A 27,978-nucleotide genomic window follows, 5' to 3' on the forward strand; every position below is an offset into this window, starting at 1 on the left:
TACTACTACAGGGTATACAATACAGTGAGTGCTCTTTAGCGAGGTGGAGGAGGGTACAACATGGAGTGCAACAACAACAACGAAGAAGTACATACAAAATGAGTCTCATAAGTAGCGATTAAAATATGTTCGATGTCCATTCGAGAAACGAATCGCAGCTCTTCAAGACTGGTTTTCAGGCTCGACGACGTCAATGTTATGCCCGGCATTCAGTAATTCGATGAGGTGATCAATCTTGGCCTTGTGTATCCGATGGTGTTCTTGCCAGCCTTTCCATGGATGATGGCCGTACTATGGAGAAGTGTTAAACTTGCAACGCACTTTCAATTCGTCAAACGGATCGCACCTTGGAAGCAAATTCCTGGAACAGTTGGTCGGATGTACCGGGCCTCTTTTCTCTGAAGAACTTGGCCAAAAGGACATCATCACTGGCGACATATCGCATCTTCTTTTCGGGAGGAGGAGGTAGAGGACCATCCGCTTCAGTCCGAGTGAGCTCATGCTTATGTCTTCTCCAATACTTCATCCACGATGCCTTCGAATGATGGGGGGCCTGGGTAAAGAGTCAACAGAAGGTCAATCAAGTTGCGAGTCGGACAAACCTTTGCAGCGACTTCCTTCCAGAAAGCGACCATGTCCATACGACCCTGAGACTGGGCTCTTCACAAAGATCAGTAAGCTACCAAGACCAACAGAGAAAAAAAGCGCACTCCTTATACCGCATAAACTTGACCAGAAAGGTAACGTCTTCTTGAGTGAAAGCAACGCCTTTCCCAGTTGTACTCCGATATAGGGCTCTAGGAGGGGTTGGTGATCGATTCCTTGGAACGGACTCTGACCGGGCCTCTGCTTGAGCTGGTGCTGCCGTCGAGTTCATCCGTGAAGAACTGGGCCCAGGGCCACCTCTGGAAACCTCCGACTCTTCTTCGATCTCCCCTTCTTCCCCAATGTCTTCGTCCATTGGTGAGCTGTCTCTTGCTTGATTCATCATATATCCGCTCAAACGGATCTTATGCTTATTGCAATATCTCCGCCACGAATAGAACCTGAAAAGGCATCAGAGCGGCCATCCAAGGCAAATGTTACGACTTGAGCAACTAACGTATGATGCGGTGCCTAGTGGGTTCAATGGGTTAGTACTCACGTCGCACATACAACAAGAAGCATCTGACCTTGACTGCGACGCGTTCACAGATCTCACGAAGGCTGCGTGATACGTTGAGCAACATGCAAAACGATAATTTCGAAGAAGCATACCTCAGAACGAGTCCTTGTTCCTGACAATAGTCGATGTACTTCTTGAGATACATCACATCCTCAGCCGTGAATAAATTGCCTCCATAGGTACTCTTGATGACGCGTGTGGGAGGTGTCGGCGATCTCGCTGGGGCCGATCGAGCGACTAGCTCCGTTGCAGGAGTGGCAGGCGTGGTCTATTGTGGCAAGTTTATCAAGGTGGGAAGAAAACCATGGTCTGGCAAGGACTTACCACGACTCGTGTGCGCTTGCGGCCTCTAGGCCTATCTGGAGGCTCCAAAGTTCCTGTCGATGGCTGTACATCCACAGGTGGAGGAGCTGGAGTGGGTGTCTCCGAAGGCGTTGCCTGTGTCTGTGGCTGCAACGGGACCTGGGCCTGAGCTTGAGGTTGTGGTGCTTGGATTTGAGGCTCTGGATGTGTCTGCTCCATTTGATCTGGTGCGGAAGGGTACGCTGTAGGCTGCTGCTGCTGATACGACTGGACATATTGCTGAGAACGTTGCGTCAGAAATCGTGGACGATGGATATACTTGGGCGCTTACAGTGGTGTCGTAATAGGTTGCATTGGATGTCACCCAAGGGGCAGTCGTTTCTCGATACCGATATTCCGCGCCGACGTAGGGCTGTTGGGACTGCATGCCCACCTGCTGGTGATAGGCCTCCCATTGTTGATGACCTTGCATGGGCCGCATCATCTGAGGCATCAAGGCATGGGGGTGAACAGGCCATGCATGGGGAGGTACCACACCCGGTGGTGGGTGACCGGGATGGGCATAATGAGCAACACCTGCGAATGGGTTCATGGGGTCGACAAGCACAGTGGCAACAGGCATGGCGTAGGGCATCATAGGTTGCGGGTGCTGGGGTTGTACAACAGGCCCAGCCTGTGGCGGAGCGGTAGGCGCCGGAGGATGTTGTTGGGGTTGGTGCTGCTGCTGTGGTTGGGGAGGTTGCTGATCAGGCTGCTGCTGTTGATGGTGCTGCTGCCCTTGTTGCATCTGAGGGTGTTGTTGTGCCTGCTCTTCTGCATTCGAAAATACCCGGTCCATGATGATGGAGCAAACGTCTCGTTCATTAAGGTCGCCATGATGCTGGTGCTGGTGGTGTATAGATTGCGGGTGAGGGGGCTGTTGTTGTTGTTGTTGTTGTTGTTGTTGTTGTTGTTGCTGCTGCTGCTGGTGTCTCTGCAGAATCGCCCGTTCCTCCCCGGTTACTTTACACCCTCCCCAATTGGTGGCATAAGTCAACAACTTGTTCGCCTTTATACATTCTCGAATCCAACGGGCGTCAAGTACAACTTTGCCCTTCTTATTCGCGTACTGGCGATACAGATTCTGACCTGATATCTTCAGGGGGTCGACTGCGACATGCACAGTGTCAACACAGTCTGTGCAATGACTGGGAGGCGAATACTGACCAAGGATGTATGAAACTCCACTATAACCTGAAGCAATGTTTCCGCCATATGTCTAGGGGTCTAATCAGTTCTCATTCGCTACAGAGTTGATAACGTCACGTCGATAAGCTACTTCGCCTTCGGCGGGCATTTCAGATTCCCCCCAAAACGCGATCCCGATGCCTACACGCGAACCGCGACCAATTCAATTCTAATTAACTCACTGTTAACAGGCGAACGAGCTCCTCTTTGTCCTCGACGTCTTTCTCGATGTATATGACCAACGGCTCCCCAAGCATGGGGTTGACGAAGAGTTCTTCGTTGACATTGGGATCGGCGGCGGGCTGCTGGACGTTGGCGGAGGCAGTATGCGGACGCGATGGAGAAGAATGGGCTCGGGGTGGTGCCATTGGGTCCAAGGAGTGCTGGAGGACCCCATCACACCAACTCACACGCTCAGCCCTAAACTCCGACCCCCGTCGGAGTTCCAAATGAGGTTTCGTATTCGTCGTCCACGATGTCGAACTCTGATTCCTGAGATCATAGCCATATCGACGCCTCGGAGCCGTCTTGAAATAACACGGAACACCCCGTTCAACAAATTACATCTCGCCTGTAGAGCCTTCTTTGTACCGAAATGGCTGGCCGACAACACTACTCAGACTTCCGCCTGGAGAGACAGTGGCCAACGACCTTCAACTGGCGGCGTACTGGCAAATCTCTGTGGGCCTCTCTGGTACCAGAGTTCTTCCACCGTTCAATCTACCGACTTGTCTGCCACAGTCACCGAGGCTTCAAGCTTCAAGTCCAACCTTCAGAATCGAGCCAATCCACCCTCTTCGCTTGGGCCAGGTTATCTCCTACCACCCGCCATACTGCCTTTCATTTCGACTGTGCAACGCTTGCGTCAAATCAAACTCGCAGGATTGGTTCGAATCCTCCTTTGGAACGACTAGAGGCAGCCAGAGTATCACAGCCTATCAATACAATGATCCTCGAGTTTCCTCCAGATCGCTAACATTTATTTCGCCGCAACCCCATGCAAGTGATTAGATTGTGGACGGTGATTCGACGATGCGGATGCGGGGTATCAAACACGATACGACCATGTGGGCTCGCTTGACTTCGATTGCTCGTTTTGGCCACACCAACATCCATTGGAGCAGGGCAGGGTCTCGTGAGCACCTTCATTCCACTCCCAATAGGAAAGAATTCAAATTGGTCGAAACTTGTGATTCTCTGCGGTGAAATATTGCGCGACACACTGTAGATTGGTGAGCTGGAATCTCTTCTCAATGCAGTAGTAATTCAGGCCGGATCCTTCTGGACGCTTAGAGTCTGTTCGCCTGGTACGTTCTGCCGTCTTATGCCGCATTTGCCTTTCTGACTGCTCATATTTGTACTTAGGAAACGATTTCTAACGGACTTCAAGGAACTCCACCGTTGCAATGTACAATTTCCAATCCTACAGTTCTTTCTATTGGAAGGTTCGCAAGCAAGGTCGCTCCCTGCCAAGTCTGCTGCATCAGGTACCAGAGCTTGTCGCGTGCTGTCGCCATTGGCGGCCTTCTCCACCTCGCCATCGTTAGACCCATGCGGACGCACGCGACCTCGCAATCGACCTGATCGATGATCGCTTGAGTCGGGATCGGGAGTCGCAATGTCCCGCTGGTCGAAAAGTGCCGACGGGTCCCAGAAATAGGGGCCGCGCCCCAAAACGAAACCGCCAGTTAGGTAGAGCTAGGCCTGAGTTAGGCAGGGTATGTCGATAGCAGCGTTATCCGAGCAGACACCTAGGAGTCTGGGGCAGCGAAACTCCTTCTCCAGTCAGGAAATCCGTCTTCCCTAGCAATGTTGCAGTATCTGATTCAGGCGGATAAAGGTTCCCTTCAAGTTGTCTCTAGGCCTTCGCGGACAGGTCTGGAGTCCTGCTCGAAAATTTCGAGCTTGAGCGCAGAGCTTCAATGCTATATACCTTCAACCAATGCGTCGGCATGCATTCAACAGGACAAATAATGCCGCATCGATCTTTCTGGATTCTGTCCGTTGGAGAGAAAAAGGTAAGCCCGGTTTTCGAAGACTTCAACGCTGTTTCGCACATTTGTTGACTCCTTACTCAGAGAGTAGACCCAAAAAATGGCTCGTATACATCAGACCGTTGAGTTACACCTTACGACATTGCCACTCGCCGAGCTCGATTGCGACGACGGAATCGCAGGAACCTCCAACTCGGAGCAGGCTTCGACTCACGGCCGTCAACTTTAGCGCTGGTGACGGCAGAAGTTTGGCCAAACATGAAAACGTCTCCTACCGCGACTGGCATTTTCGTTGCACACAGTCGCCCATACGCCTATGGCCCGCTGAGAACTCTAGAAAACGCGTGTATTTTCGCGTCTAAACTCTTTTCTTGGAGCCTGTTGCCGAGTTGAACTTCGCTCGGCTTCAAGTTTCGATCGCCTCAGACCTCCGTTGGCAATACCTCGCAGGTGGGTAAAAAGGAAGTGGGTATATCGGGAATAGAGCTCTTCTGACACCTGCAGCCTTCCGCCATCCGGTGAGTGCGCTCTAAACTTTCATCGATGTTTTTCTTGACGACGTTTAGAACCGCGTCCTTTTTTTGAAGGTTTCTCACAGATCATCCAGAAGACTCTTGAACTCATGCCTTCGACTCTGCCCGAACGGCTTCCGCTTTCCAGTTTGGTTAGACCCAGTGGACGGAGTACGTTCGTGTTCCAAGCTTTTACGGACACCGTCCCTCGGTAGAACTTCTCAGCGGATTGTACCGCTTATTACCTGGTATCCACGGTGGTACGTACTCTTCTCTGTATTTTCCACCATCATCGGCCTTTCCTAGTTAGCCTGTGCTAGAGTTTACGAGCACGTTTCCACGATACGACAATGACATCAAGGGTTTTGGAGGCAGCTGCCACCTTGCTAACGAACAGAACTTAAACTTTGCACGACTACCTAGGCACCCTCGTTTTCAACGACCGCGGCGTTCCTTCCCTGTCGATTCTATTCATTTCCGTCGCTGACTTTGTTAAGTATCGATTTCACCTATTCAATGGCCCATTCTTCTGGAAAATTGGACCTGCCTGGAGAACGAAACGTGATTCCATTCTCCTTTCTTCTTCCGTTTCAAGTTTCATTATGATTATATTAGCAGCTACACCACTCGTGCTAAGCTGCACAAGGCAAAAGTACCTCCACGAGGCAAGTTCTCTGACGAACTTCAGCAAAATTTCCCTTCAAGGGAAGTTTATTCCTACGCACAACCGACCCTTGTACCTCTTTGTCAACGCGGACCCGTTCAATGTCCTCTCAAAGTCGCAAGTCCAAGGTAACGCCGAATCACGTTTGCAAGTCGATGTCAACCACTCGTCTCTTCTCAATCGACCCTCGTCGTCTGGTATCAATCCGTCAGTCCTACTTACACCCATCTGCTTCAAACAAGTTGGTTGTCCTTCAAATTTCTAAGATAGGTAAGTGCGTTCCGGTACCTAGAGAAGACTCGACGTCAATGATCCTTTCTACTACCGCAGTTTCACATTGACACAGCCGTTGGACCTCGTTTGCCGTAGCCTCGAGGATAATCATCGACATCTCCGCGCTTCCCTCTTTGATTTTGCCTGGAGCACCGGAATATATGCGCGGGAGAAGACCTATTACTGTACAGTTCCTGGAAAGAGGTGCGTTTTGGCGACAAGTTGGGACACTTGTTTTCCGCTCTGTGGCTCTTAAAAAACTCGTCTCTCCGAAGAAGGGGAAACTGCATCTCGCTTCTTCGACCTTCCAATCCGAATGTTACAGGAATATTGGTCTGGGTGTTTCAGAAGTGTTAGTTCTTGAATCGGCACACTGGAACATCTGATAAGGTCCTGACGCCGCTGAATATGACGCAACTTTCTACGGATTGTTCTCTCTGTCTGGATGCTTTTAGCGCTCTCTCAGACCGTAGCCATTGACGCTACAAGACTAAGCTTTCCGCGAAACTTCGGTCATCTTTGATTGACGAGAGGAATGTGGAGTAGCTCAGTCACCTGTACGGCAAGTGCTTTCTCAACTCCCAAGCTTACGGATTCCAAACCTTTACGAACAGCAATTATGTCTCCAAGGAAACGAGGTGCCAATGTGCAACTCCACGGGCGGTGAATAGAGCGGAAGTATACTGGCGCCTCATTTCCCCATCGACCCCACCGGGGCCTGAGGTCCATTGAAGCAAAGCCGTAGTTCGTCCGCATACAACGCATTCCATCTTCATCATAAATAGCCTTCTGGAATCGGGTTCGAGGGTTTGAACAGGCTATAATTACAAGTAAAGCCGCAAAGCCCAGCGAGCGCAAAATGTCTTGATCGTGATATGCCGAGGTTTGAAACGTTGAAGGGTTGTTCCATGATGTCAGTCCTCGAGGAGACGTGTGCCTACTAGAGTTTACAGGATACAGATGGATTGTTACTTCAGGTCACCTACATTGTGCACATGCAGAATGTCTCCACTTTACAGCTGGAATGATCCGCATGTTGATCACCGTATCAGACAGTTGGAGCAGTGTATCCGACTCTTCAGCACTGGATGGGGATGATTGTGACGCTGTATGACTCGAGGAATATTGTAATCGAGGCTCTAGGCCGGAGTGCAGTGTGCACCCCGTTCGTTGCTGCCTCGGACTGCTGCTGTGATGGCAGAGCGTCTGATACACCACCTCCGCGAAAATGTCAGCACAAGATGCACTGTATACATCGACCAGATGATCGTACTCATTGCCCAGTGATACATTAAGCCTCTGGCATCATTTCGACTCCCGAGTGCGTGTTTCTGATATAGCCCTCCAAGGTACTAGAGCCTTACCTTTTCCCTCAGTTCAAGCTATGTATACCAACTCGTAACACTCCACGCATACATTCAATCTAGGTCCCTCCATGAATCACGACGAAGATGAACTATCACTCTATATGAACCAAAACCTCCAACCATGTGCCTAACCGGGCCTTGAGCGCTTCACGCAGGCTTCTGCCCCCTTTGAATAAGCATCGATGTTACCCAGTTTATCTATACCATGATTCAAAGCTGATAATGATCTGTTAAGACCGTATGTGCACCGTTAGTCTACTTATGATCCAGAAACTGATGCGTATGTGACGATGCATGATGCAAACGGTGGGTGGTTGTGCTCGTTTAGCAGCATGAAAGGGCCATCAGCTAGAGGAGAAGCTTATCGGAGTGTTGTAAATCTTTTTCGACTAAAAAAAAATAAAACGAAGCTTGCCGCGCTGTTTGAGGGCTTTTCCCGTGTACACCGCCAATCCCGGTCAATGATGGAATCCCAACATCTTCGTTAACATCTTAGCACACGGCCTTTTAATCTAAGCTGCGAAAATAGACCTTACTTACTTATCTCCAGGTGGTTCAGGCTCACTCGAATGAAGTGGATCGTTAAGCGCCTCCGAGCAGACCTCGCAGGGCGCCATCACAAAATAAGCGCCCGTCCAAAAATCTGCTGATGGGCGCGTCATTCAATGCACTCGCGTTTAGCTATAGCCCCTGTAGTACTAACTCAATGTCTGAGGCTCACGCTCTTCACGGACAAACAGGATCACTCGAAGACCATATATGACGTGTCTGGTAACCTATATTTACCCCGTAAAATAGATTCGAAAGTTTTCGTATGCCACTTGTGTGAGCATCTCGTATGTGATTTTATTTGGCTTGGAGAGTACGCGTAGCCAAAAGAGCAATGATCCATTGGCAACGCGTGACGCTAACGGCGACCGCAACGGAGTCACTCGAAGCTCCTGGAAGACTACCACCACAATCATTGAATCAAAAATTCAGCCCTTGAGATCAATTGGTGGCTTGGATGTGGTCGTCTGTCGCTGGGGTTTCATCATTTTCATATTTCATCATCGTCATCTCTTTTAGCCACATCCACATCCACATATACATATACATATACATATCTAATCGGAATAATATTGTATCTTTCTTTGATGATTATTGGACAGAGGAGAGGGTCCCGGAAGGGTATGATCGATCATCGAGTGGCTGAGCGGGTCACGGTCAGCAGCCACGTTTCTTCATGCTCGCGTGGTACTAAGACTCAGAGTACAACGTCGGTGGCTGCCCTCGATCGTGGCTGAAAGGATCAAGTGTAGTATGTAGAGCAGTTGGGCCTGGAATCCACGTCAGCGTCACTCGAGACAACAGGATTTACGAGGCTTGGTTGAGAAATTTAAACGACCCAGTGGACGACGAACGTTCACCGTAAAATGGGCTTGGCTAAAACTGCTCGGGCGATGACAGGAGTGGAGTCGTTCCAGGTGACTTCCGCTTGCAACACCGCGATAAGTCAAAGTTGAAGCTCCACATCCAGGTACGCTCACGTTCAATCAGAGAAACGCAAAGAGGAACGTGCTTTAGAATCCAGACGAAACCATGGCATTCTTCGACACTTGCGAGGAGCGGAACCGAATTCTGGATGCTTTGGGTGGTTGGACCAGCGGTCAATTCGGAGGAGTGCGAGTCGGAGGACTCGGAGGGAAACACGGCGGGGTGTTCGCGAGTCAGAACTTCAACTCACGCTTTGAAAGTCGCTCTGTCTTCAGCTCCAGATAGGCTGTACCACTGTATTACGAATGAAGGCGCCATCGGGCTCTCCATCACCATCGTGCATACTGTACCTTCATACGCATCGGGTTTCATGATGCCCCGAAGCAACCTCCTCAAACATCGGACTTGTCTACTAGCGCCAACAACGTCGTATCCATCTCATTTGCGCTACGAAAATACTTTAACTCTTTAAAGCTCTCTCAGACTTCTAAGTAAGTACTTCCAACTCGCCGGTTCCTTGATAAGTATTCACAGAGTCCCTTTTTGCTTTTCTCCGAGTTCCGACTCATGCAACTGCGGTGAACGCGTGCATTCCTTCCTCCTCTCCTCCTGACCACACGGTGTAACTTGGTACTTCATCTATCTATCCAACTGTCAACTTCAAACACTCCACCCATGACGCTCCCTCCTTCGCGGTTGTTTACCAACTAATGTCCGGGAATGTATGATTCAGACATCTTCGGAAGCTAAGCCCAGGGTTTCTCTATGATAACGCGGAAGTTCAAGTTAGCTGCTTAGTACAGTGTGAGCCCATGGGCGCATGTGGTGTCCATCACCCTCGGGGTTGGACTACAAGGAACTGATAAGCTCGTTCATTCATTTCATTCCTCGGAGCGGAGGAAAGAGGTCTCCGCACCGACGAGCGAGGATTCCGGTGGGGATGTAGCCTGTAGTCTCTAGCTATGGCCAATTAGACTAACGATCCAAGACGCGAGATCGAGCCTCTACTTACCTATCTTATGTATTACATCTTTGCACAAAGAGACCCCGAAGGTAAGGGCGTCACGGTCGAGCTGGGACCGCCGGACTGCCATGATCATGGGTTCTTCGAAATCACATAAGGCGTTCGTTGGGAAAGTTCGTTCCTCGAGCTCCCGCGAATGTGGGGGAGGTTCAGGAACTTTATGGTGGCGGGTTTACAGCACTGGTCATGCATGGCCCTATGGGATAACAAGCTCGGTTTCGCCACAATCAGACCCTCTACGCCAATGCACACCGATAAATGATTGACCCAATCGCCGTGCCTCGAGGGATCATTTTAGCCACCTACATGGTATCTATACCATGACAGAGATACGAGATACACATATCTTATCTTCTCGAAGAACCTCCAAAGGTCCTTTCTGAACTTTCTCGGTGTCCCTTAGTAGTCGCGGCCCTGATCATGAGTCCAAACAAGTTCCAAGTTAGTCCTGCAGCCGCTATAATGTACGACATAGCCCTATAACGGGCGACCCACGTACTCATCGGATTCCAGACACATTCTTAGCCATAGAAACGATAGTGGAACAGAAGGTGTCAAGGTTACTGACGAAACGTTAGCTTGGACCTTTCGGTTCTCAGTACCGGTACCCCTTTCCGTGAAGCGCCCAAGCCTAAGGGGCATATTGGATTGTATCAGCGCTCGAATTTTGGGGGAATAGAACCTTTACGAGAGATCGCATTTTCGAGAAAATCGAGAGTTGATTATGACTAGCTACTAGGACGCTCTGGCCTGGTGTTTCGGTGTTTTCGGTGGTGGAGGCTTATGTAGTAGGCCTGACTGCCACGGCGTTTGGCTTATATTCCACCATGGTATTCAAGTGAGACCGGTGATCAAAGCGTAGATAGTATTCGGCATTTGGCTAGGACATGAGTGGCTAGTAGCCTCCATACTACTGTGTAGTATGTTCCAGGCGGTGTCTACTTAAAACGCTTAAACTGGACTGTACCAAGTTGTTTTTTCTGATAGACGAGGTCGTAGGCGTGCTTGCTCGGGTCGGTATCCTTGAGGACTTGAAAGAGGAAACCACAAAGGAAAGGTAAACCGTAGTTGTACCCAGGATCGGATTGTCGGATCGGTAAGCGCTCGCTCAGAGACTCTCTTTCCTCCCCTCTGGACATCGACGAACAATAGTGGGGGTTTGTTGTGCACGCGAGTCGAGTTTGCCTGGGGCTTGTTGGTCGAGAGTATGAGGTCGGTGGCGGGTTTGAACAATGAGTGAGAAGGCGAGTGGTACCTGAATGATATACGAGCTCTAGAGGGAGGAGGCTAACAATAAACTAGCCTCCCCGAGTCGCCGGAGGAGATAAGATATGCATGGATTGTCAGTATGCCACCCATACGGCTGGGTCATTCATTTTGAATAACCTCTCTCTTTACCCTTTCTTGCCGTTGTTCGCGTATATCTATGCTGGGTGCTACGTTGACAGCATGTGCGCAAGAGGCAAAAGTACAAGGTAGTTATAGCGTATGTCACAGCACCGGGGATGGAGGGTAAATGGAGTGCATGTCCGTTGCTTGATTAGGGTCCGGGATTGTACTCTTACACTCCTTTTGCTCCGGAGGTCTGCGTATGTACAAAGGGAAGGACAGGTAAGGGTGTCTCTGGAGGACGAGCCTTAGAAACTGACTCAAGTGTGATGGAATGTAAGATCCGAGGTCAGCAACGATGAAGGTCTTGTCGCGGTCTTTTATAAAAATCAAAGGGGGGGAGAAAGTGTTTTCCACAGTTGGACTGGGTGCACCAGGACGTTCGAGCTGGGAGCGACAACAAATTAGGAGTTCCCATGGAAGGATGTGTGGTTGTGATGGGATCGGCAAATGGGATCTTGTCGACCCAGGGAAGCAGATTTGTTGTGGATGGCCGAATGGGGGTCGCGTGGGTCGATCGGATGTGTGAATCTGAGCTGTGCTTTGGAGGGAGGCTGGTTGGGATGGATCCCCCTCGCCTTGGAGGCGTCTATACGAAGGTATATAGAGAGTAGAAGGATAAGAAAAATGAAATAAAGAATAATAATAAGAAAGGGACAATAGGAGAGAGGAAGGAGTGTTGTTTGGCGGAATTGTTGTCGGAGTGCGAAAGGTTGTGATGGAAATGGTGTTTTGTGATAAGTTGTATTCGTGGTACACTTTCCCGAGTCTCGCGCGTTGGAAATGGCCTCGCAAGCAGCTGCGCGCAAAAAATCGATAATCTCGAGCCAAAACCTGCAAATCGAGACGCCAGTTGCAGGCAACACTCTCCTCAACAAGTCGGCTTCCCAAGCGACATCCCTTTACCAGCAATGTGCATCCCTCCGCTCCCGCCTCATGCGTATCCGGGGCTTCTCCTACTACTTCAACCTCGCCGCTGAATCAACAGACGACCGCCAGTCAACAGACCCAGTCACACAGCTATGGGATATCTTTTCCCTCGGCATCTCCCTCTGCTACATATTCGACCAGCTCGACCAAAACTTTAACAAGATAAACAACTCCCAATTCAACCCGGAAAAGTACGAAGCAAACCCAGACAAGGAGCGCAAGCATGCCATCGCCCTCTTCGCAATGCAGGTCCGCAACAACCAGGTCATGCAGGCAATCCCTGGTCTAGAGCCCTTCGCCATCACTGACCTGTGGGATCGCAAGTCAACAGACGGCCTCGTCAAGGTGAGTCCACCAATCAGTCAGCAGCAGCAACAGCCCCCGCTGACAGCGAGCAGGTCATTAACAGCGTCACCGCCATCGTCGAGTACCTGCCCGAGGACGTCTTTGAACAGGCCCCCACATCACCGCCCACACTCTCAGCCCATGAATCATCCGACTCGCTGCACCACGACAGCCTCCCAGCCGGTCCCGCCCCGCCAACAAACGCCCGCGAAGCCCGCCGCATCCATATTACGCGGGAAATCTTGGAGACGGAGCGCAAGTATGTCGAGGGGCTCGAAATCATGCAGGTGCGTCGCCCTTATTGGCCCCGCTTGGCCCACCCAACCAACATCCCACCCGCTTTTAGAAATACGCTACACAGCTCGCACAGCAGAACATCATCGATCAGGACACAATTCATCTCTTGTTCCCAAATCTGAACAACCTTCTCAACTTTCAGCGCAAGTTTCTAATCCGCTTCGAGTCAACTCTAGAGCAGCCCTGGTCCGAGCAACGTTGGGGGCAGCATTTCGTCGACTGTGTACGTTGACGCCCCTGTCTAAAGGCTCACTCTCACACCCTTGTAGGAAGACGAATTCGCAGTATACGAACCCTACTGTTCCAATTTTACCAACGCAACAGAGCTATTGGTCGCCAATGAACAGAATCTCGCGGTAGGTCCCTAACAACCCTTGTTCGGCCGTTACCGAGCACTCACGACATGCAAGGCTTTGAATGGCTTCATCAGTGTCAGCGAACTCAAGGCATTCCATATCACTCCCATTCAGCGTGTCTGCAAATATCCCCTATTCTTTGGTGTGAGTCTCACTTTTCCTTGCCCCGGTCCCGCATGGCCGCTGACACATTGTCAACAGGACTTGATCAAGGTCGCTACCGGAGATGACACCTACCCACATCTCGAAGGCCTCAAACAGGGCGCAGAGGCTGCTCACCGCATCACCGCAAAAATCAACGAAGCACATCGACGCGCAGACAACGAGCAGATCGTCAAGTCACTCGCCAAACGTATCACTGACTGGAAGGGCCATCACCTAGAAAACTTTGGTGAACTCTTGCTCGAAGACGTCTTTGTCGTGACAAAATCGGACATTGATCGGGAGTACCATGTCTTCCTCTTCGAGAAGATCATCCTCTGCTGCAAGGAGGCTCTCCAGCAACCCCCAAACGGTCGCGGCAAGAACGCCAAGAACAATTCTATCCTCAAGAAACAGCCTGCTCCACTACCTCTCGCCACCGGCGGCCAGTCTATTGCTCAAAGAGATACTCCCTTGTTACTCAAAGGGCGGATCTTCCTCGGTAACGTAACCCAGGCTCTCTCTGTCCCCGCTCGTGCATCTACAGGTAAGACCGCACTGGACTCATTAACGTACACATATCTAACCCTTTTTCAATAGCCTCTGGCATTCCCGCACATTTCCCGCTCCAGGTTTGGTGGAAAGGGGATGATGATCTCGAGTTCTTTACCCTGCGTTGCAAACGAGAGGACCAGATGCGCCAATGGGAGTCTACCATCAATCGCCTAATCAAGGAAGCTGCACAACGGCGGGCATCCGAGCGACCTCATGGGCCCATTTCCAGGGTGGCCCACCATTCGCCCATCGTCCGTGTTCCTCCTACCGACCCCCACTCACACTTTTCCAGTCAAGGCAGTGTCGTCTCGTCATCAGCATACTCATCACAGGCGTCGTCGGCTGTTTCGGCCAGAAGCAGTTCACGGTCAACAGCACCCTATCATTACGAGTCGTCCCATACATCCTACAGTTCGTCGGGCCCACAGGGCTACCCGCCACACGAAGGATTCGACCGTGATGATGAGGAAGATGATCTCGAAGACTACCCACCAGCCTCTACTTCGTATTCTGGACGTGGAACACCGATGGGCAATAGAAGACCGACCGCATTGTCCATGCCAGGCGAGCGAAGCGAATCACTGCATGGCTACGAACGTCCTCGGGCTCAGACAGAAAGCAACGATGGACCGACGATCGCTCAATGGAGAAACAACGTTGCCGGGCCTCGGGCCTGAGCAACTCACCATTCTCGACCGCATACACCCAGAATGAACTCGAACATGAGTGCTGCGAGCTATGCCTCGGACGCGAGCTTTGGCAATTCCCTCCCCACTGGTCCTAAATCGTCAAGACCTGTGTTGCGGAGTCAGTTTAGCTCGACAAGGCTCAAGTCGGCGTATGAGGGCGGTGGAGGGCAGAGTCCTGGTACGGCTGGTCCCGTCAATGGCGTGATGGCCAACGACTATAGGAATGGGAGGTCACCGACACCCAACGGCAATGCACCTGGCCTTCCCCGTGCTCCTCCGATGAACCGTTCTAGAAGTGCGAGCCAACCGAGCGCGTACGTACCCAGCAAACCGATGCCCGCACCTCGTCCGTTGCCCACCAACTCGCACTGGAGCAACAGTCCTGGAGGTATCCCAGTCAACGTCAAACCCAACGGGAAGCGGGGGAGCGGCTCGAGCCAAAGTACCGGTGACAGCTCGGACTATTCTCCCAACAGCTCGTCACCCGTCACACCGTTTGGTTCGAGCGAGTCCTCATTGGTGGGTGGTGTTGGACTCCCGGGATCTCGAGGCAAGTACGACAGTGGCTACATGAGCGGACACCATCATCCAGCTGCCCACCAGTCGTATGGGTCGAATGAGATCAATGGGTACCATGCCAATGGGCATGGTTTGCATTCTGTTTCGTCCCCGATGAACGCTGGTCCACCGATCAAGGTCAAGGTTCACTTCCACGAAGATATCTTTGTGATCCAGGTCCCCAGGTCGACGGAATACGAAGAGTTGGTGGAGAAGGTTGGAAGGAAGATTCGGTTGTGTGGACCTAGGAGGGACGATGGGCCGCTGAAGGTCAAGTACAAGGATGAAGATGGGGATTACGTTTCCTTGGGCAGTACGGAGGATGTGCAGATGGCGTTCGAGGCTTGGAAACCGGGTGGACAGGTTACGCTGTTGGTCACCTAGAAAGGCAGCACCCGCATTATCATCAATCTATTCACCGCGACGACGGCAACTCTCCCTCTTTTCGAAACCTTGGTGGTTTGGATTAATGGGTTCTCTTGTGTGTGTTGTTTCTGGGGAGAGTTGTTTGCCGTCGTATGTTTCTTGGTTTTTATTCTTCATTTGTCCATCCCATCCATCTGCATTCCCAATCGTCTTCTTCATCTCTGCAACTCTCGGTCACACAGCAACTCATCGCACGCATTTATTTTTCTCTTTCTTTCTTTCTTCACTGGAACAATTCAATGTTTTCTGTCTTTCGCAACACATTATTATCGCAGCAATCCGCACAGACCACACTCCGCCAGCCAACCAAGCCTCTATACTCACTGGACGTCTCCCCTCCGGCACATACGCATGCGTGTATATCACCTCCATCCCACCGACCGACCGACTGCACACACTCAAAAAGGCGCGCCCTCCTTCCGCCCACCCCTCGCGAACCCCTTTCTGAGACCCTTGATGTATGTTGTAACATCATGTTTCAACACTTCTTTCGTCCTGTTTGTACACCACCGACTTCGTATTCGCTCGCGCCTTTTACCCTACTTTCTTACCGCATACCTTACGCTTGCCTCTTCCCTCGCATCCCACCGCCTTTTTGCGTAATTTGTACGTGTAGTCACTTTATGTCGTATATGGGTTGGATCATCGTTTTCTTCCCTCCACGCGTCCAACCATCTCCTTACGCCGACTCTTCCACCCCCTCTTTTTCCGTATAATCGAAATCGAACTTCCTCCTTTCTTGCTTACTCCTATCACATCAGAACCTTTTTATTTTGTTGCCCCACTTTCGTTTCGGTTTCGTCTCTTTCGTTCTTTATTATGTATGCTTTCCCGCCGTCTCTCCCGTATGATGCACCAATCCAACACTCCTTTCGTCCTTTTTACTCTTACTCTCTCTCTCTCTCTACTTCTTTTTTATGTATGTATGGTCGTTTTCTTCCCGCCCCTTTTTTTCTTTCATTATCTTAGTCTAACGTATACGTTTCCTCAGTTTCTCCTTTTCATTTTTTTACATCAGTCAACACCTATCTATTAATCTCTACCCTTTTTTTAAGAAAAAATCCTCGCTTGTTCTGCCATAAACGACGACACTCGTTCAAGTTTCACGTCCGTCTGTTTCAACCTTGCCCTGGTTGAATCCTTCCTCCCCGTCGTTTTATTTCTTATTTCGTCTCGTCTCTTCGCCCTTGTCTATTTTGTTCGTATCCGGCTCTCAAGAGGTTCGCTTCTCTTCCCCCTCCTCCCCCTTCCCCGCTCCCTTCCGCATTCACACCTGCGTATCGTGCCCTGGCTTGCAAAGGTCGTGCAAACCCCAACCCAACCAACTCATATTATTCCTATCCATTATTTCTAGGAGGAACCTCAATTTCTTATTTCTCATACCAGTTGTAACTTTATTTCCATGGTTTTTCAAGTTCTCTTCTCTTTTTCTCCGTTTCTTTCTCTTTCTCTATCCCACGTGTCGAAGCATTGTTCAATACATAGAGGAAATGCTATTCACTCTCACTCTCGTCTCTAATTTCCCCGACGTTTCATGGTTGAGGTGTGGAGTAAGGATATCGAAGCCCTTCCTTCCTCCTGGTTCCCATCTCAATTGCGATGATTACCTGAAACGCACGCCTGGGACTAGCGAGGAACAGGCTAACAGCCTCACAAAGCCTCGCGCTTCCGATAACAGACCTGCTTGTTCCAAAGCCCCGGGGTGTCCAACAGTGACAGGTCCCCTGCTTCTCCCGATCATGGCTTACGGCGTTACGCGACCAACGATGAGGTGGATGGTGCCTCTCCGAGTAGAAATTGCGTGAATAATCAAGGGGTAGAAGAAACAAGCATGCGGTGTTGGCGTACGTACAGGCTTCTCGCCATGTGTCCGTACTAGATCTTCCCCTCCGAGTTGCAGATGGAAGTCAAGTCTAGAGTATCGAATTGCCGTTTGCCAACATCGTAAACATACAGGTTGTCCGTAAGGTTTTATAACGTCCATCTGGAATCGTCTAAAGAGCATCAGGAGAAATGTCGTACAAGGTGCCGGCCTCATCTGGGAAGGCGCTGAAGCCACTGTAGGCCGAACGAAGGTCTGATGGCGTGGCACCACCGAACTCAGAGCCCAATCTCGAGCGAGCTTCTGTGAGTGTTTCCTAGCAAATGTGAGTCGCGTTAGCAGGAAAGAGGAGACCGACGTATAAAGGCACTCACGTCGAAGTAGTGGTGGAGTACACTTCGTGGGGCTATTAGTTAAGAGAAGGATATCAGTATCAGACGCGGAGAAACTCAAAAGCAAAACGCACTTCGAGGTGTCTTCGGCAGACGGCAAGTGACACCGCTTTGCAAGATGTGATACGCGACCAAGCCAGACCAACCAGTCTGGTGGGAGGCTCCCAGACCCCTGCCAGTGTCTCCATTGAAGAACTGTGGCCGTAGTCAGATTGGTATTTCCCGTTCACAGGAGCACCCTTCCATACCTCGTAGAACCAAACGTAGTCACGGAAATGGGGATCGAAATCCAACTTCGGGTTTCCGCCATTGGTGGCTCGACGACCATTCGCATCTCGACCAAAGATGTGGATAATACGGTGTTGGATCTCTTCCGCGACCGAAGCAAGATTCATGTAGAATCCACTGCCGGTTGGGCATTCGACCTATGCGAGGATTAGCCAAGCCACAGAACACGAAGGCGATAAAGCTTACCTGTAAATCATCGCCGTAATATTGGTAGAATCGTTGGAGACTCTCAATGAGAAGGAAGTTGGTTGCGAGCCCTGGGGAGTCGTGGTGAGATGTAAATCTTACCCTGCAGAATGGTCACGCACAGATAGGTCCCCTCCAGTTGGAGTTTCCACCGAACATCCCAGACTTGGAGTCACCGGGCCAATAGCCGACTTCATATCGTTGACCATGAACGTCAATGCCCCAAGGGTGTTTCTCGTGGTGCTTAGACAAACTGCGAATAGGAGTGAGTTGTGGTTCGAAATATCTTCGAATTGAGGAAGGCGTACGATCGAATTCCATGGTCACCCAAGAATTCGTCTTCATCCAGCATCTTCTCCAGAATTCTGGTCAAGCGTTCCTTACTGGCAAGGGCCAGCAGTCTTCGTTGCTCCCTTCCGCCCGCTATCAAACGTGGGTCTTCGTTAGATGGCTGAAAACGCCATCGAGAAGAAGGAATCTCACCTCTCATGTTGGCCATGTTCCTAGCAGCAACTGCGGGCCTGTTGTCGATGAACCACTCCATTCGCTTCTTAAACCCAGGGAAGCGGTTGATGGTCGAGGGTTCCAGGACGAGGGTTGCATACAATGGGATCAGACCGACCAGGGACCTTACAGGCAACTGCATCGAATTTCCAGGACCAAACTTGATGGCGTCGTAGTACATGCCGTCCTCTTCATTCCAAAGGGATTCTTCGTGGTCACCCTCGCGATATGTCATGGCATCAGCGATGAAAATGAAGTGCTTTTAATCCCGCATTCGCATAAGTTTGGGAATAGGCACTTCGACGTTGCCACACACCTCGAAGAACTTTGATGCAATATCTTCGTAAACAGGATTATGTTTGGCCAGCTCCAGAGCGATACTCATCCTAAGGACGGGTTAGAAAAGAGCTGGTCAAGAGACTCTAGCATTGCTCACATGTTGAGAGCATAAAACGCCATCCATGCAGTACCATCTGCTTGACGAAGCTGCCCGCCGGTGGGCAGGGGTTCAGATCGATTGAAGGCACCAATGTTATCTAAACCCAGGAATCCTCCTTCGAAGACGTTGTTTCCTCCCTGGTCCTTCCGGTTGACCCACCTACAAGCGAGCGGTATTTAATATCACGTACAGCACCGAGGGCGGATATACATACCATGTAAAGTTCAGCAATAGCTTCTGGAAGACGCGCTCCAAGAATTGAAGATCTTCACGGCCGTAGAGCTTCCGTTCAATCTTGAATACACGGAAGGTAGCCCAGGCGTGCACAGGCGGGTTGACGTCCGAGAAGTTCCATTCGTAGGCAGGAATTTGGCCATTGGGATTCATATACCATTCACGAGTCAGCAAATCCAGCTGCTTCTTCGCAAAGGCGGGATCAACAACGGCGAGAGGGATGCAATGGAAAGCAGTGTCCCATGCAGCAAAGAAAGGGTATTCCCATCTGAAGCGTGGTCAGGACGCGGTGCAGACCGACAAGGAGGAGACTCACTTGTCTGGCATCGACAGGATATCCTCTATGTGCATGTGTTTCCATTCCTAATCGGTGGCCATTCAGCGGCAGAGTTAACGCACAGCCGAGAAGACACACGTACCCTATTCCTGATCCACTTTCGATTCGGAGGAGGCGGAGGTTGTGCCGGATCTCCTTCAAGCCATTCCTTCTGTATGAACCGATAGTATTGCTTGGTCCAGAGCATCCCACCAAACGCTTGCCGCATAATCTGCTTGAGATCTTCGCTAATCATCAGCCCGCCAGGTGCGCCGTCCAATCCAAATCCAGTCATGCCCGCTGCAGAAACTCCACCTGCGCTCAGCAATCCTGCATAGAATTCGTCAGCCTCCTGCCTCCTCTCCTCAACGACGTCATCAAAAACAACTTCATCCTCCAAGCTGACGTCTTTGCCCAAGCGGTTGGGTGTCAACTTCAACCGAACCACAGCGCAGCCTCCATGCCCGGGCACGTCTCGGAAGACGTAGTGTGCGCCGAATTTAGTTCCCTTGTTTTCAGGGTTGACGAAGGAGGCTCCGACGGGGAAAGGTGTGCATGGCCCCTCCTCGTACTCATCTGAAGATTCGCCCCGTTTCTCCATGCGACTAAACATCGATGCTGTCCTGGGGCGCCTTGTATGGGAGAAGAATCCCTCTTCCGACTTGTTGTCTTGCGGTCGATGGGATGGGATAATGTGGTCGTGGAACGCGTCTTTCACATAGGGCGTCTCGTTGTTGCCACCATAAAGGCGATTGAAGTTTGTGTTGTTCTCTGTGAAAAGGAGGGCCGGCTGGACAACTTCCTCGTCTGGGTCGACTTCGAAATCATTCGAAGGACCAACTGGGGGAGGGGAGGGGAGACAGTAGAGGTTGGTCTTGCCCAAGGTAGGGTGCCGTACAGTGACCACCGAGATCTGATCTGACGCAGTGTGTCCCTTGACGGTTCCAGTCATCGAGGGCATGGGCGGCTTCTCAGCAGGCCATGACCAAGTGTTGGGGAACCACAACTGAGGAATGACGTGGAGAGTTGCAGGATCAGGACCTCTATTGTAGCAAGTAATCCGCATGTAAATGTTGTCTGGATTATCTTCGTCTTTGGCATACTGGAATTCGTCTGTTAGATTATCACTACAGACAGGCAAGTAGGGATCTCACCTCCACGAACACATCCCAATATCTGTCCTCGTCAAAGGCATCGGTGTCTAGGATCTCAAACTCTTCTTCTTCGCGGCTCCGTTGCTGGTTCTTGGTGACGAGCTCTTCGTAAGGGTACCGCCTTTGCGGGTACTTGTACAAGAACTTCATGTACGAATGGGTTGGTGTGGAATCGAGGTAATAGTAGAGTTCCTTGACGTCCTCCCCGTGGTTGCCTTGATGACCAGTAACGCCAAAGAGGCGTTCCTTGAGGATGGGGTCTACTCCATTCCAGAGGGAAAGACCAAGGCAAAGGCGTTGGTGATTGTCCGAAACACCAGCAATACCATCCTCGCCCCATCTATACGCGCGAGATCTAGCGTGTTCATGGGGGAAGTGACTCCAGGCATCGCCATCGGCAGAATAATCCTCTCGAACTGTAGCCTAAAATCAAGGCGTAAAATCATCAATGACGCGTTGATGGGTCGGACGAAACGCAGGACTCACCCACTGTCTATCGCTGAGATACGGTCCCCATCGCTTCCAGTGCTTCTCGCGTTTATCGTCTTGAATCAATCTGTAGCGTTCTGCGCCTTGGTAATCCCGCCCCAACTGCTGGGCGAGCCTTTGTCTAAAGGGGAGCGACGCGGTGTATGGATCTGAGGTTCGCGGTGAGGCCTCCGCGTTCTTCGAGTTCCTAGGCGGTGGGGTGGGTGGGTTGGCAGGCTTTGGGATGTTGATCGTCAACGGCGGGGCCTGTGCTTCCCTCGACGACGACGGAAAAGGGATCCCATCGATAGCGGGGGCCTCACTGTCAGCACTCGACTGTGTAGGTAACCCGCTCGTCTCCCCTGAGGACGAGGCGCTGGTGCCAAACAGCTTTCCCTGAACTGTTTTCGCGTTGTTGGACGCCATCCTGGACGGTGGACGACGACAACGATGGGGGCGATGGGAATCGCGATGGAAGTTGAGTTTAAACGATAAGCTCGCTACTTATGTTCTTCACCCCCATGAAATGAAATTGGCCTATAGCATCATTATCTGCGAATTACGTCACAGTAGTAGATCAACACCAACGGTCTCTATTCATCCTACTACCAGCTATGAACGTTTGAACTTGTCCGTCAATAAGGAATGAAAATCATACCACAAAAGCAGATACGATCGATCACCGTAACGTATGGAAGACCAAAAGAAATGAATAAGAGCTCTAAATTCGCAGTGTCTACTGCTATTGCCTTGGCTGAGGCGCCAAAGTTAGGGCCAATGCCAGTTGCTCCCGTCCCGCCCTTGTGTTTTGAATTTGTCGAAGGGATAAACATTTACATTTTCATAGGGAGAAGATATAGAAGAGTGTGACACAAGGAGCGACCATCTAACTGATGACCGAAGATTATACAAACGAACCCAAAAATTTTGAGGAATAGTAGAGGCAAGGATAGCGATGTGAGGTGACGACTACTGCAATAGACCAAAAGGGAGGAAACATGTAACTTGCAGGGTATCGGAATAAACATGCGCGAATCAAAAAGAAAAGAAAAAAAGGGATTGCACTGTTCTACATGATGCGGGGTCTTGCACGGGAGCATGCATCGCAGAGGAAAGGAAAAATGTCCAATAGAAATGCGAAATGCGAAATTCGAAAGGAGCGAGGGGAAGACGAATTTCGATTAGCACCAATAGGAATCTCCAACCGACCAGCGAGTACGGAGATATAAATCTCTCTCGGAGAGAAGGGAGGTATGGCGCGAGAGAACCTTTATGCCTTGGTCGCACCAGCGGCAGCCAACACGCTCCGTGTCCAATCATCTTCTTCCGCATCGACCTCGTCCAACAAACCCAAATGGTTCGACGAGGCGGTGGACACATTCCTCTGCCTTGTATACGGGCCCCGGGAGTCATCCCCTCCCGAAGAGCCGCCCGTCACAACCGATACCTGAGAACTGACGGCCGATGCATAGAACGTCGTCTCAGTCCCACCCGTTCCAAGCGGGAACCTAGGTGAAGGGATGTCCGACAACTCGAAGCCAAGGTCCACTGCCAGGGACTCCCCAGCATCGATCTGCATGTCCAAAACGGGAGGCAGTAGAGACGTGCTAGATTGCGGGGCAGTGACAGCCGACAGGGGCGTTGATACGGACGAATCAGTCGCAGATCGAGGAGTTGGGGGCGTGTAGGTGGCCAAGCCTGGAGAATATTGAAGAGGAACCGAACTTCGAGCCTTTGCACTGGCACTGAGATTCGCAGAGCTCGAGCTCGAACTCAGAGATGCTGTCGAGCGTTTGGTGAACAACCGACGAAGTGACGGCTTCTTGCCCCTCAAACCAGGGCCAGGACTGTCGGGGGAAGTTGGGTCTTGTGAGGGAGTCGAGGATGGGAACGCGGGAAGAGAGAGAAGAGCGAGTGATCGACGCCTAATCGAACTCGGCGAGGGCGGAATGGGGGGACTAGCCGGGAACTGCACACGTTCATCCGTGACCAGCTCAGGGACAGAGCGCTTTCGGTGGCCTTCAATACAAACGACGAGGGGAGCACCTTCCCTGATTTGGGGAAGGTCGTTGGTCGAGGATTTCCGACTAAGGGTACCCTTCGCGTCAAGTGGAAGATGAGAGAGGGATGGGTGCCCAGAGGAAGTCGGGGTCAAGATGGATTCCGCGGAGGACGACAGAGGTGGAGGCGAAGGGATGGATGCGGGCACTTCAACCTCCTGGGTAGAGGACAAGGATGAAGACGAGCAGTGACTCAGGCTATCGAGGTAGATTGTCGGTACTGGTGGCCGCTGGCTCTTGTCGGGGTTGTCCAAGACAAGAGAGCTCTCGACGGAGGCGTAATACTCCGATGGATGCTCTGAAGGAAGGCTTGATAAACTTTGCTTCTCGGCCTCGTCGCCATCCTCTGCCGCAGGCTGACTGTTGTACTCCATATTCTGCGCGCTAATGACAATGGTCTGTCGTCGAATATCGATGACTTCCTCTTCCGGAATCGGATCCCAGATTCCTGGAGACTCGCAAAGCGCTTTCAAGAGCGGCGGGCTCATGTTCAAACTTGGACAGAACACAAGCAACAGGTTGCTGAGGGGCATCTTCGTATCCTTGCTCGCCTGATAGGTTGCCTTGATCAATTGAACCACGGTATAAATCAAATCTCGATTCTCAACAGGTAGTTGAGAAATTAAAGATCTGAGCTTGGTGAGCAGTGTCTTGGAAGCCGGTGGCATGCCATTGAAGGAAGGCATCGCGAGAGTCGAAAGTGACGGGGGTTTGCGCATAGCTGGTGCATTCATCCCAGATCTGGGATTCGAAGGAAGACCAGGTGCTCGGGTTGTGATCTTCGTGGGGGCAGCGGGTGTGGGAGGATAGGTCTCCAATTCCTGGGTCACCGCCGCTTCGAAAAGAGGATGCAATCTGTGGGTCAAAATTGCCTCTGGTACTGTAAAACGACCGCGTCAGTTGCAAGTTCTTTCGTCCGAACATTCCTACTTACGTTCTCGCAGGTACGCCTTGAATACCGATGCCACAGCGTGAGGATCCAGGTCTCCAGGACTGCAGCTTGTCATGTCATAGTCGACACCTTGACGTTCCCATCAGTAAACATGGTCAATGAGGAATGTTAAAATCGCAGTAACTCACCGGTGTCGAACTCCGACCGCAATTTCAATACATGAGATGCACGACCACTGACACTAAAAGCGCAACCCAGAGTAAGCCAAGGGGTCCAAGCTACAGACAACAAAATTTAAACTGAGATGGATTTGAACTCACCGAAACAATCCCTCCTCCTGCACTCCCCATAGCAATAGATGCTGCGCACATCTTACAACCAGTGCAGGCAACATCCTATGCTCGAGGTCCTTCACCAGACGTTCCCGATCCCCCTCTATCCTGTTGGCCGGCTCCTTTTCTTTCGATATCGACAACACAGCACGGGTTTGACTGACAACAGTCTGCAAACTACGGCCGAAGACGACGCCACCGATGGGGGCCCCGCTTTGTTGTGTCTGCAATGGACCCCGCATCATGACACCCAACACTGGCGCATTAGAGGGGAAGAAAACATCCGACTCTGAGGTACTGGTGCTGGTGATACTGGAGGTCATGCTGTAGGCTCCGGACGGGGCGTTGGGTGTCCTCCTCTTTTTACGATCCTTCTTGTCCCTCGACGGTAACTGCACCCGGTGCACGATCTCCCCAAAGCTACTGCTCAAACTGCCATGCCCGCTCTTCATGCTCGACGCCAAAGACGATTGGTTGGAATTGGTTCGAGCCAGGGGCGCGCCGTGTCCATGGTCCACTTGGGATTGGGATGACCAGTACGATCCAGCGTCTCTACTCGAAGCAGAGGATGAGTATCCTGAACCTGATGATGAGGTGCTAAGGCCCCACTTCTTGCCAAAACCACCAAGCTTCTCTGCAGCTCGCTTCGCAAGACCCGCTGCGGGAGCAAGACTGTTCGTTATGCTTATCGTCGTTGGGCGGGTGGCTGGCGGACCATGGGACTGGGTGGCTGACATGACGAGGTGATAAGAACAACGATTCATCACAAAGATAAAAAGGTTACTCACAATTGGACATAGGTGGCATTGATGATGGCGGGGGCAAAGTAGAGTTACGCGAAGGTTGGCTAGCTCCAGGATTACCGGTCGGACCAGCCGTCCAAGCAGTGAGGCGTCCACGAAGGTTATTCGACGAGGCTTGGTGACCAGGAGAGGATGAAGGCTGGTGCTGACCGTGGTTATAAAGGGAACTGGAGCGTGAGCCACCCACAGCCGATGTTCTCGATTGGGACGGGTGGCTTTGTCCTGGTTGGCTGGCTATAGGATACGGTTGATGTGGAAACGCCCTGGCGGGGTGAGCAGCATTTTCTGTCGTGGTACCTGAGGGCGGGAGTTGATATGCTGTTTTCGTTGCGGAAGCTGACAACGCCCCAGATTCCGAGATCGAGTGTGACAAAGGCGCCGCGTCATGGCTTGTCCCACTGGCATATACATAGGACGGTGTAGCTTCCGCCGCCGTAGAACCCATGATTCCAACATTGAGGGAAACAGAACGTCGATTCTGCTGTTTGGCACAGGGCGTGTGCGAGGACGTCTTAGAGGAAGCCCCCACGGTTGCGCTGGACGTGGGTACTGGTTGTCTTGGCGCTCGCGGGTCTTCGTCCACTTCTTCACCGTCTTCTTCCACCATGACCCCAAACTCCATATCCGCGGTTAGCGTGCTCCAGCGTTTATTTCCGCCTCCTATAGAGCCTGGACCGCCGCTTGGAACGATCGTATACGCCGATTGGAACGACTCCGCCATGGACACTGGGCGAGAGGTGCGGGCGTTGCAATTATGCCGGATCGTATGATGGCCTATCGTCGAGTCGCTCTTCCTCCACGTCTCTTTCGCCTCGTTGCTCGCCTTCCCTTCTCGCTCGACTTCCTTCTCCGGTGAAGAGACTGGATGCGTTGCAGACCCCGCTGGCGCCGACTGGGGAATGGCCGAAACTGGGGATGCGATTGGCTGTGCAACGGTCTCTTCTGTCCGGTGCTCCTCCTTTATCGGATTCGCCTCACTCTGCTCCTCAGAGGGGGAAGGTAAGGTTCGCATGAAGTTGACTGCCGACGAGATACCTGGGCTCAGAGTAATAAGCGATGTCCGATTATTCGCTGCTCCACTGGTGGATCCGAGTGCAGGTGTAGGCGACAAGGCCGAGGGTGAAGCAACCACTGCAGTAGGTTTCACGGGCGGGATTCCTATTGGACTTGGAACGTGCTTCTTCGCACCACTGGGAGGACCAGATATAGAAGTCGTGGATGGGGGTGCAGTCGCTTGCCGCTGTGGTGGACTCTGTGAATGTGACATTCCTCCGGGAACGTTAGCCCAGGCATTGTTAGCAGCATCCGCGCCAAGTTGCGAATTAGACGGGCGTTGCGAGAGAGAACCGTCTTGCCTCCCAAACAGCGTCGTAGCGTCCTCCGATTTCTTTCTTCGTCCAGCAATCTTCCGCATAAACTTTGAGGCACCGCTCCCAAACGAACCCGCCATCGATACCGGTGTGTCTGGTTGACCATTCGAGGCTGAAGAAGGTGCCTGTGACGTGCTCGTGATGATCGGGGCGGGCGGGTGAAGAGTTTGTGATCGCGGCGGTAGCGTTTGAGAAGGTTGTGGTGATGGTGAACGAACGCGTGTTTGGGATGGACTTGGTGCAGAGAGTTGCGGCGGCGGCGTGTTCTTGGACGTAGACCCTATCGCATGCGTCGGGGATCCTGGGACTGTCTGCGGGTGTGGCTTCTGCAGACGTTGCTGTTGCTGGGGTGCTGACCGCTGCGGTTGCTGGACGCTCGAGGGTGTCGCAGCAGGGGGATGCGATGGTTTGCTCTGGCCACTACCCATGGAGGACGAAGATGACGCAGTTGGAAGAGGAAGAGGTCGTCCGTGTGTGACGTGCCTGGGCGACTTGGGAGGGGGCGCAGGTGGTGCGATAGATTCGGCGGGGGAAGCAACGTCGATCCGCAGAAGAACCGGAGAAGGGGGAGAGCGAGAAGTGGAAGAGGCAGAAGGCGCAGATGAAGGGGCAGATGCAGGCGGAAGGGCAACTGTTCGGCTAGTTGTAGTAATGTCTGGGGACCTTGTGTATGATTTCGCATCCGATATTGTTGATGGATTGTTCGTGTTCAGAGGCAACGAGGCCACAGCGTTTGCGGTGGTCACGGTGGATGCAGGGCCGGTCTGGTGGGCGTCTGGGGATGTTCGGTTAGCCCCTGTGCCACCCTTGTTATCACCACCAGAGGGCGTTGCGGGGGGACTAATGAAGGTCCGGCTAGGTTCTGTGACAGTGGGTTGGGTAGAGATAGTGGCTGGGCTCCAACTTGAATCATCATTGGAACTGTCCGACGATAATGATAGTGTACTGTGTTGGCTATGCAGAGTGCTCGTGACATGCTCGGTGGATTTGGACATCCTAAATGTAGTTCGGCGCTTTGGGCACTCGA

The 27,978-nt window shown here is 51.7% G+C and overlaps 6 protein-coding genes across 6 annotated transcripts; 2 read left to right on the top strand and 4 right to left on the bottom strand.

Annotated features, from left to right (window-relative positions):
- Positions 1-162: 162 nt before the first annotated feature.
- On the bottom strand, positions 163-3,063 carry CC1G_03300 (hypothetical protein; the record flags this gene model as incomplete). The annotated part of the gene is made up of 11 exons (XM_001830711.2): positions 163-291; positions 347-553; positions 603-660; positions 711-1,046; positions 1,103-1,116; positions 1,173-1,206; positions 1,258-1,433; positions 1,490-1,747; positions 1,800-2,617; positions 2,675-2,726; positions 2,878-3,063. The coding sequence occupies 11 exons, from the start codon at positions 3,061-3,063 to the stop codon at positions 163-165; spliced, it is 2,268 nt and encodes a 755-aa protein (XP_001830763.2).
- A 1,605-nt stretch (positions 3,064-4,668) lies between these two features.
- On the top strand, positions 4,669-6,535 carry CC1G_03301 (hypothetical protein; the record flags this gene model as incomplete). The annotated part of the gene is made up of 7 exons (XM_001830712.2): positions 4,669-4,713; positions 5,116-5,139; positions 5,297-5,372; positions 5,417-5,461; positions 5,625-6,072; positions 6,235-6,342; positions 6,529-6,535. 7 exons carry the CDS (start codon positions 4,669-4,671, stop codon positions 6,533-6,535), a joined length of 753 nt encoding a protein of 250 aa, XP_001830764.2.
- A 4,408-nt stretch (positions 6,536-10,943) lies between these two features.
- On the bottom strand, positions 10,944-11,144 carry CC1G_14258 (hypothetical protein; the record flags this gene model as incomplete). Its single annotated transcript, XM_002911681.1, has 1 exon — positions 10,944-11,144. The coding sequence occupies one exon, from the start codon at positions 11,142-11,144 to the stop codon at positions 10,944-10,946; it is 201 nt and encodes a 66-aa protein (XP_002911727.1).
- A 1,033-nt stretch (positions 11,145-12,177) lies between these two features.
- CC1G_14259 (rho guanine nucleotide exchange factor scd1) lies at positions 12,178-15,649 on the top strand (the record flags this gene model as incomplete). Its single annotated transcript, XM_002911682.1, has 8 exons — positions 12,178-12,669; positions 12,723-12,956; positions 13,016-13,189; positions 13,236-13,322; positions 13,377-13,466; positions 13,524-14,010; positions 14,064-14,571; positions 14,728-15,649. 8 exons carry the CDS (start codon positions 12,178-12,180, stop codon positions 15,647-15,649), a joined length of 2,994 nt encoding a protein of 997 aa, XP_002911728.1.
- A 1,955-nt stretch (positions 15,650-17,604) lies between these two features.
- CC1G_03304 (cytoplasmic protein) lies at positions 17,605-21,965 on the bottom strand. The gene is made up of 15 exons (XM_001830715.2): positions 21,513-21,965; positions 21,027-21,449; positions 19,976-20,974; positions 19,873-19,919; positions 19,537-19,824; positions 19,320-19,481; positions 19,200-19,269; positions 18,863-19,142; positions 18,688-18,802; positions 18,502-18,632; positions 18,380-18,450; positions 18,154-18,330; positions 17,980-18,100; positions 17,888-17,919; positions 17,605-17,829 (listed from the first exon to the last, which is right to left on the bottom strand). The coding sequence occupies exons 1-15, from the start codon at positions 21,918-21,920 to the stop codon at positions 17,686-17,688; spliced, it is 3,468 nt and encodes a 1,155-aa protein (XP_001830767.1). The 5' UTR covers positions 21,921-21,965; the 3' UTR covers positions 17,605-17,685.
- A 364-nt stretch (positions 21,966-22,329) lies between these two features.
- Positions 22,330-27,946, bottom strand: CC1G_03305 (hypothetical protein; the record flags this gene model as incomplete). The annotated part of the gene is made up of 5 exons (XM_001830716.2): positions 22,330-24,434; positions 24,489-24,575; positions 24,635-24,687; positions 24,767-25,508; positions 25,567-27,946. The coding sequence occupies 5 exons, from the start codon at positions 27,944-27,946 to the stop codon at positions 22,765-22,767; spliced, it is 4,932 nt and encodes a 1,643-aa protein (XP_001830768.2). The 3' UTR covers positions 22,330-22,764.
- Between the last annotated feature and the right edge of the window lie 32 nt (positions 27,947-27,978).

This window comes from Coprinopsis cinerea, assembly GCF_000182895.1.
Source record: "Coprinopsis cinerea okayama7#130 chromosome 3 map unlocalized cont3.3, whole genome shotgun sequence".
NCBI lineage: Eukaryota > Fungi > Basidiomycota > Agaricomycetes > Agaricales > Psathyrellaceae > Coprinopsis > Coprinopsis cinerea.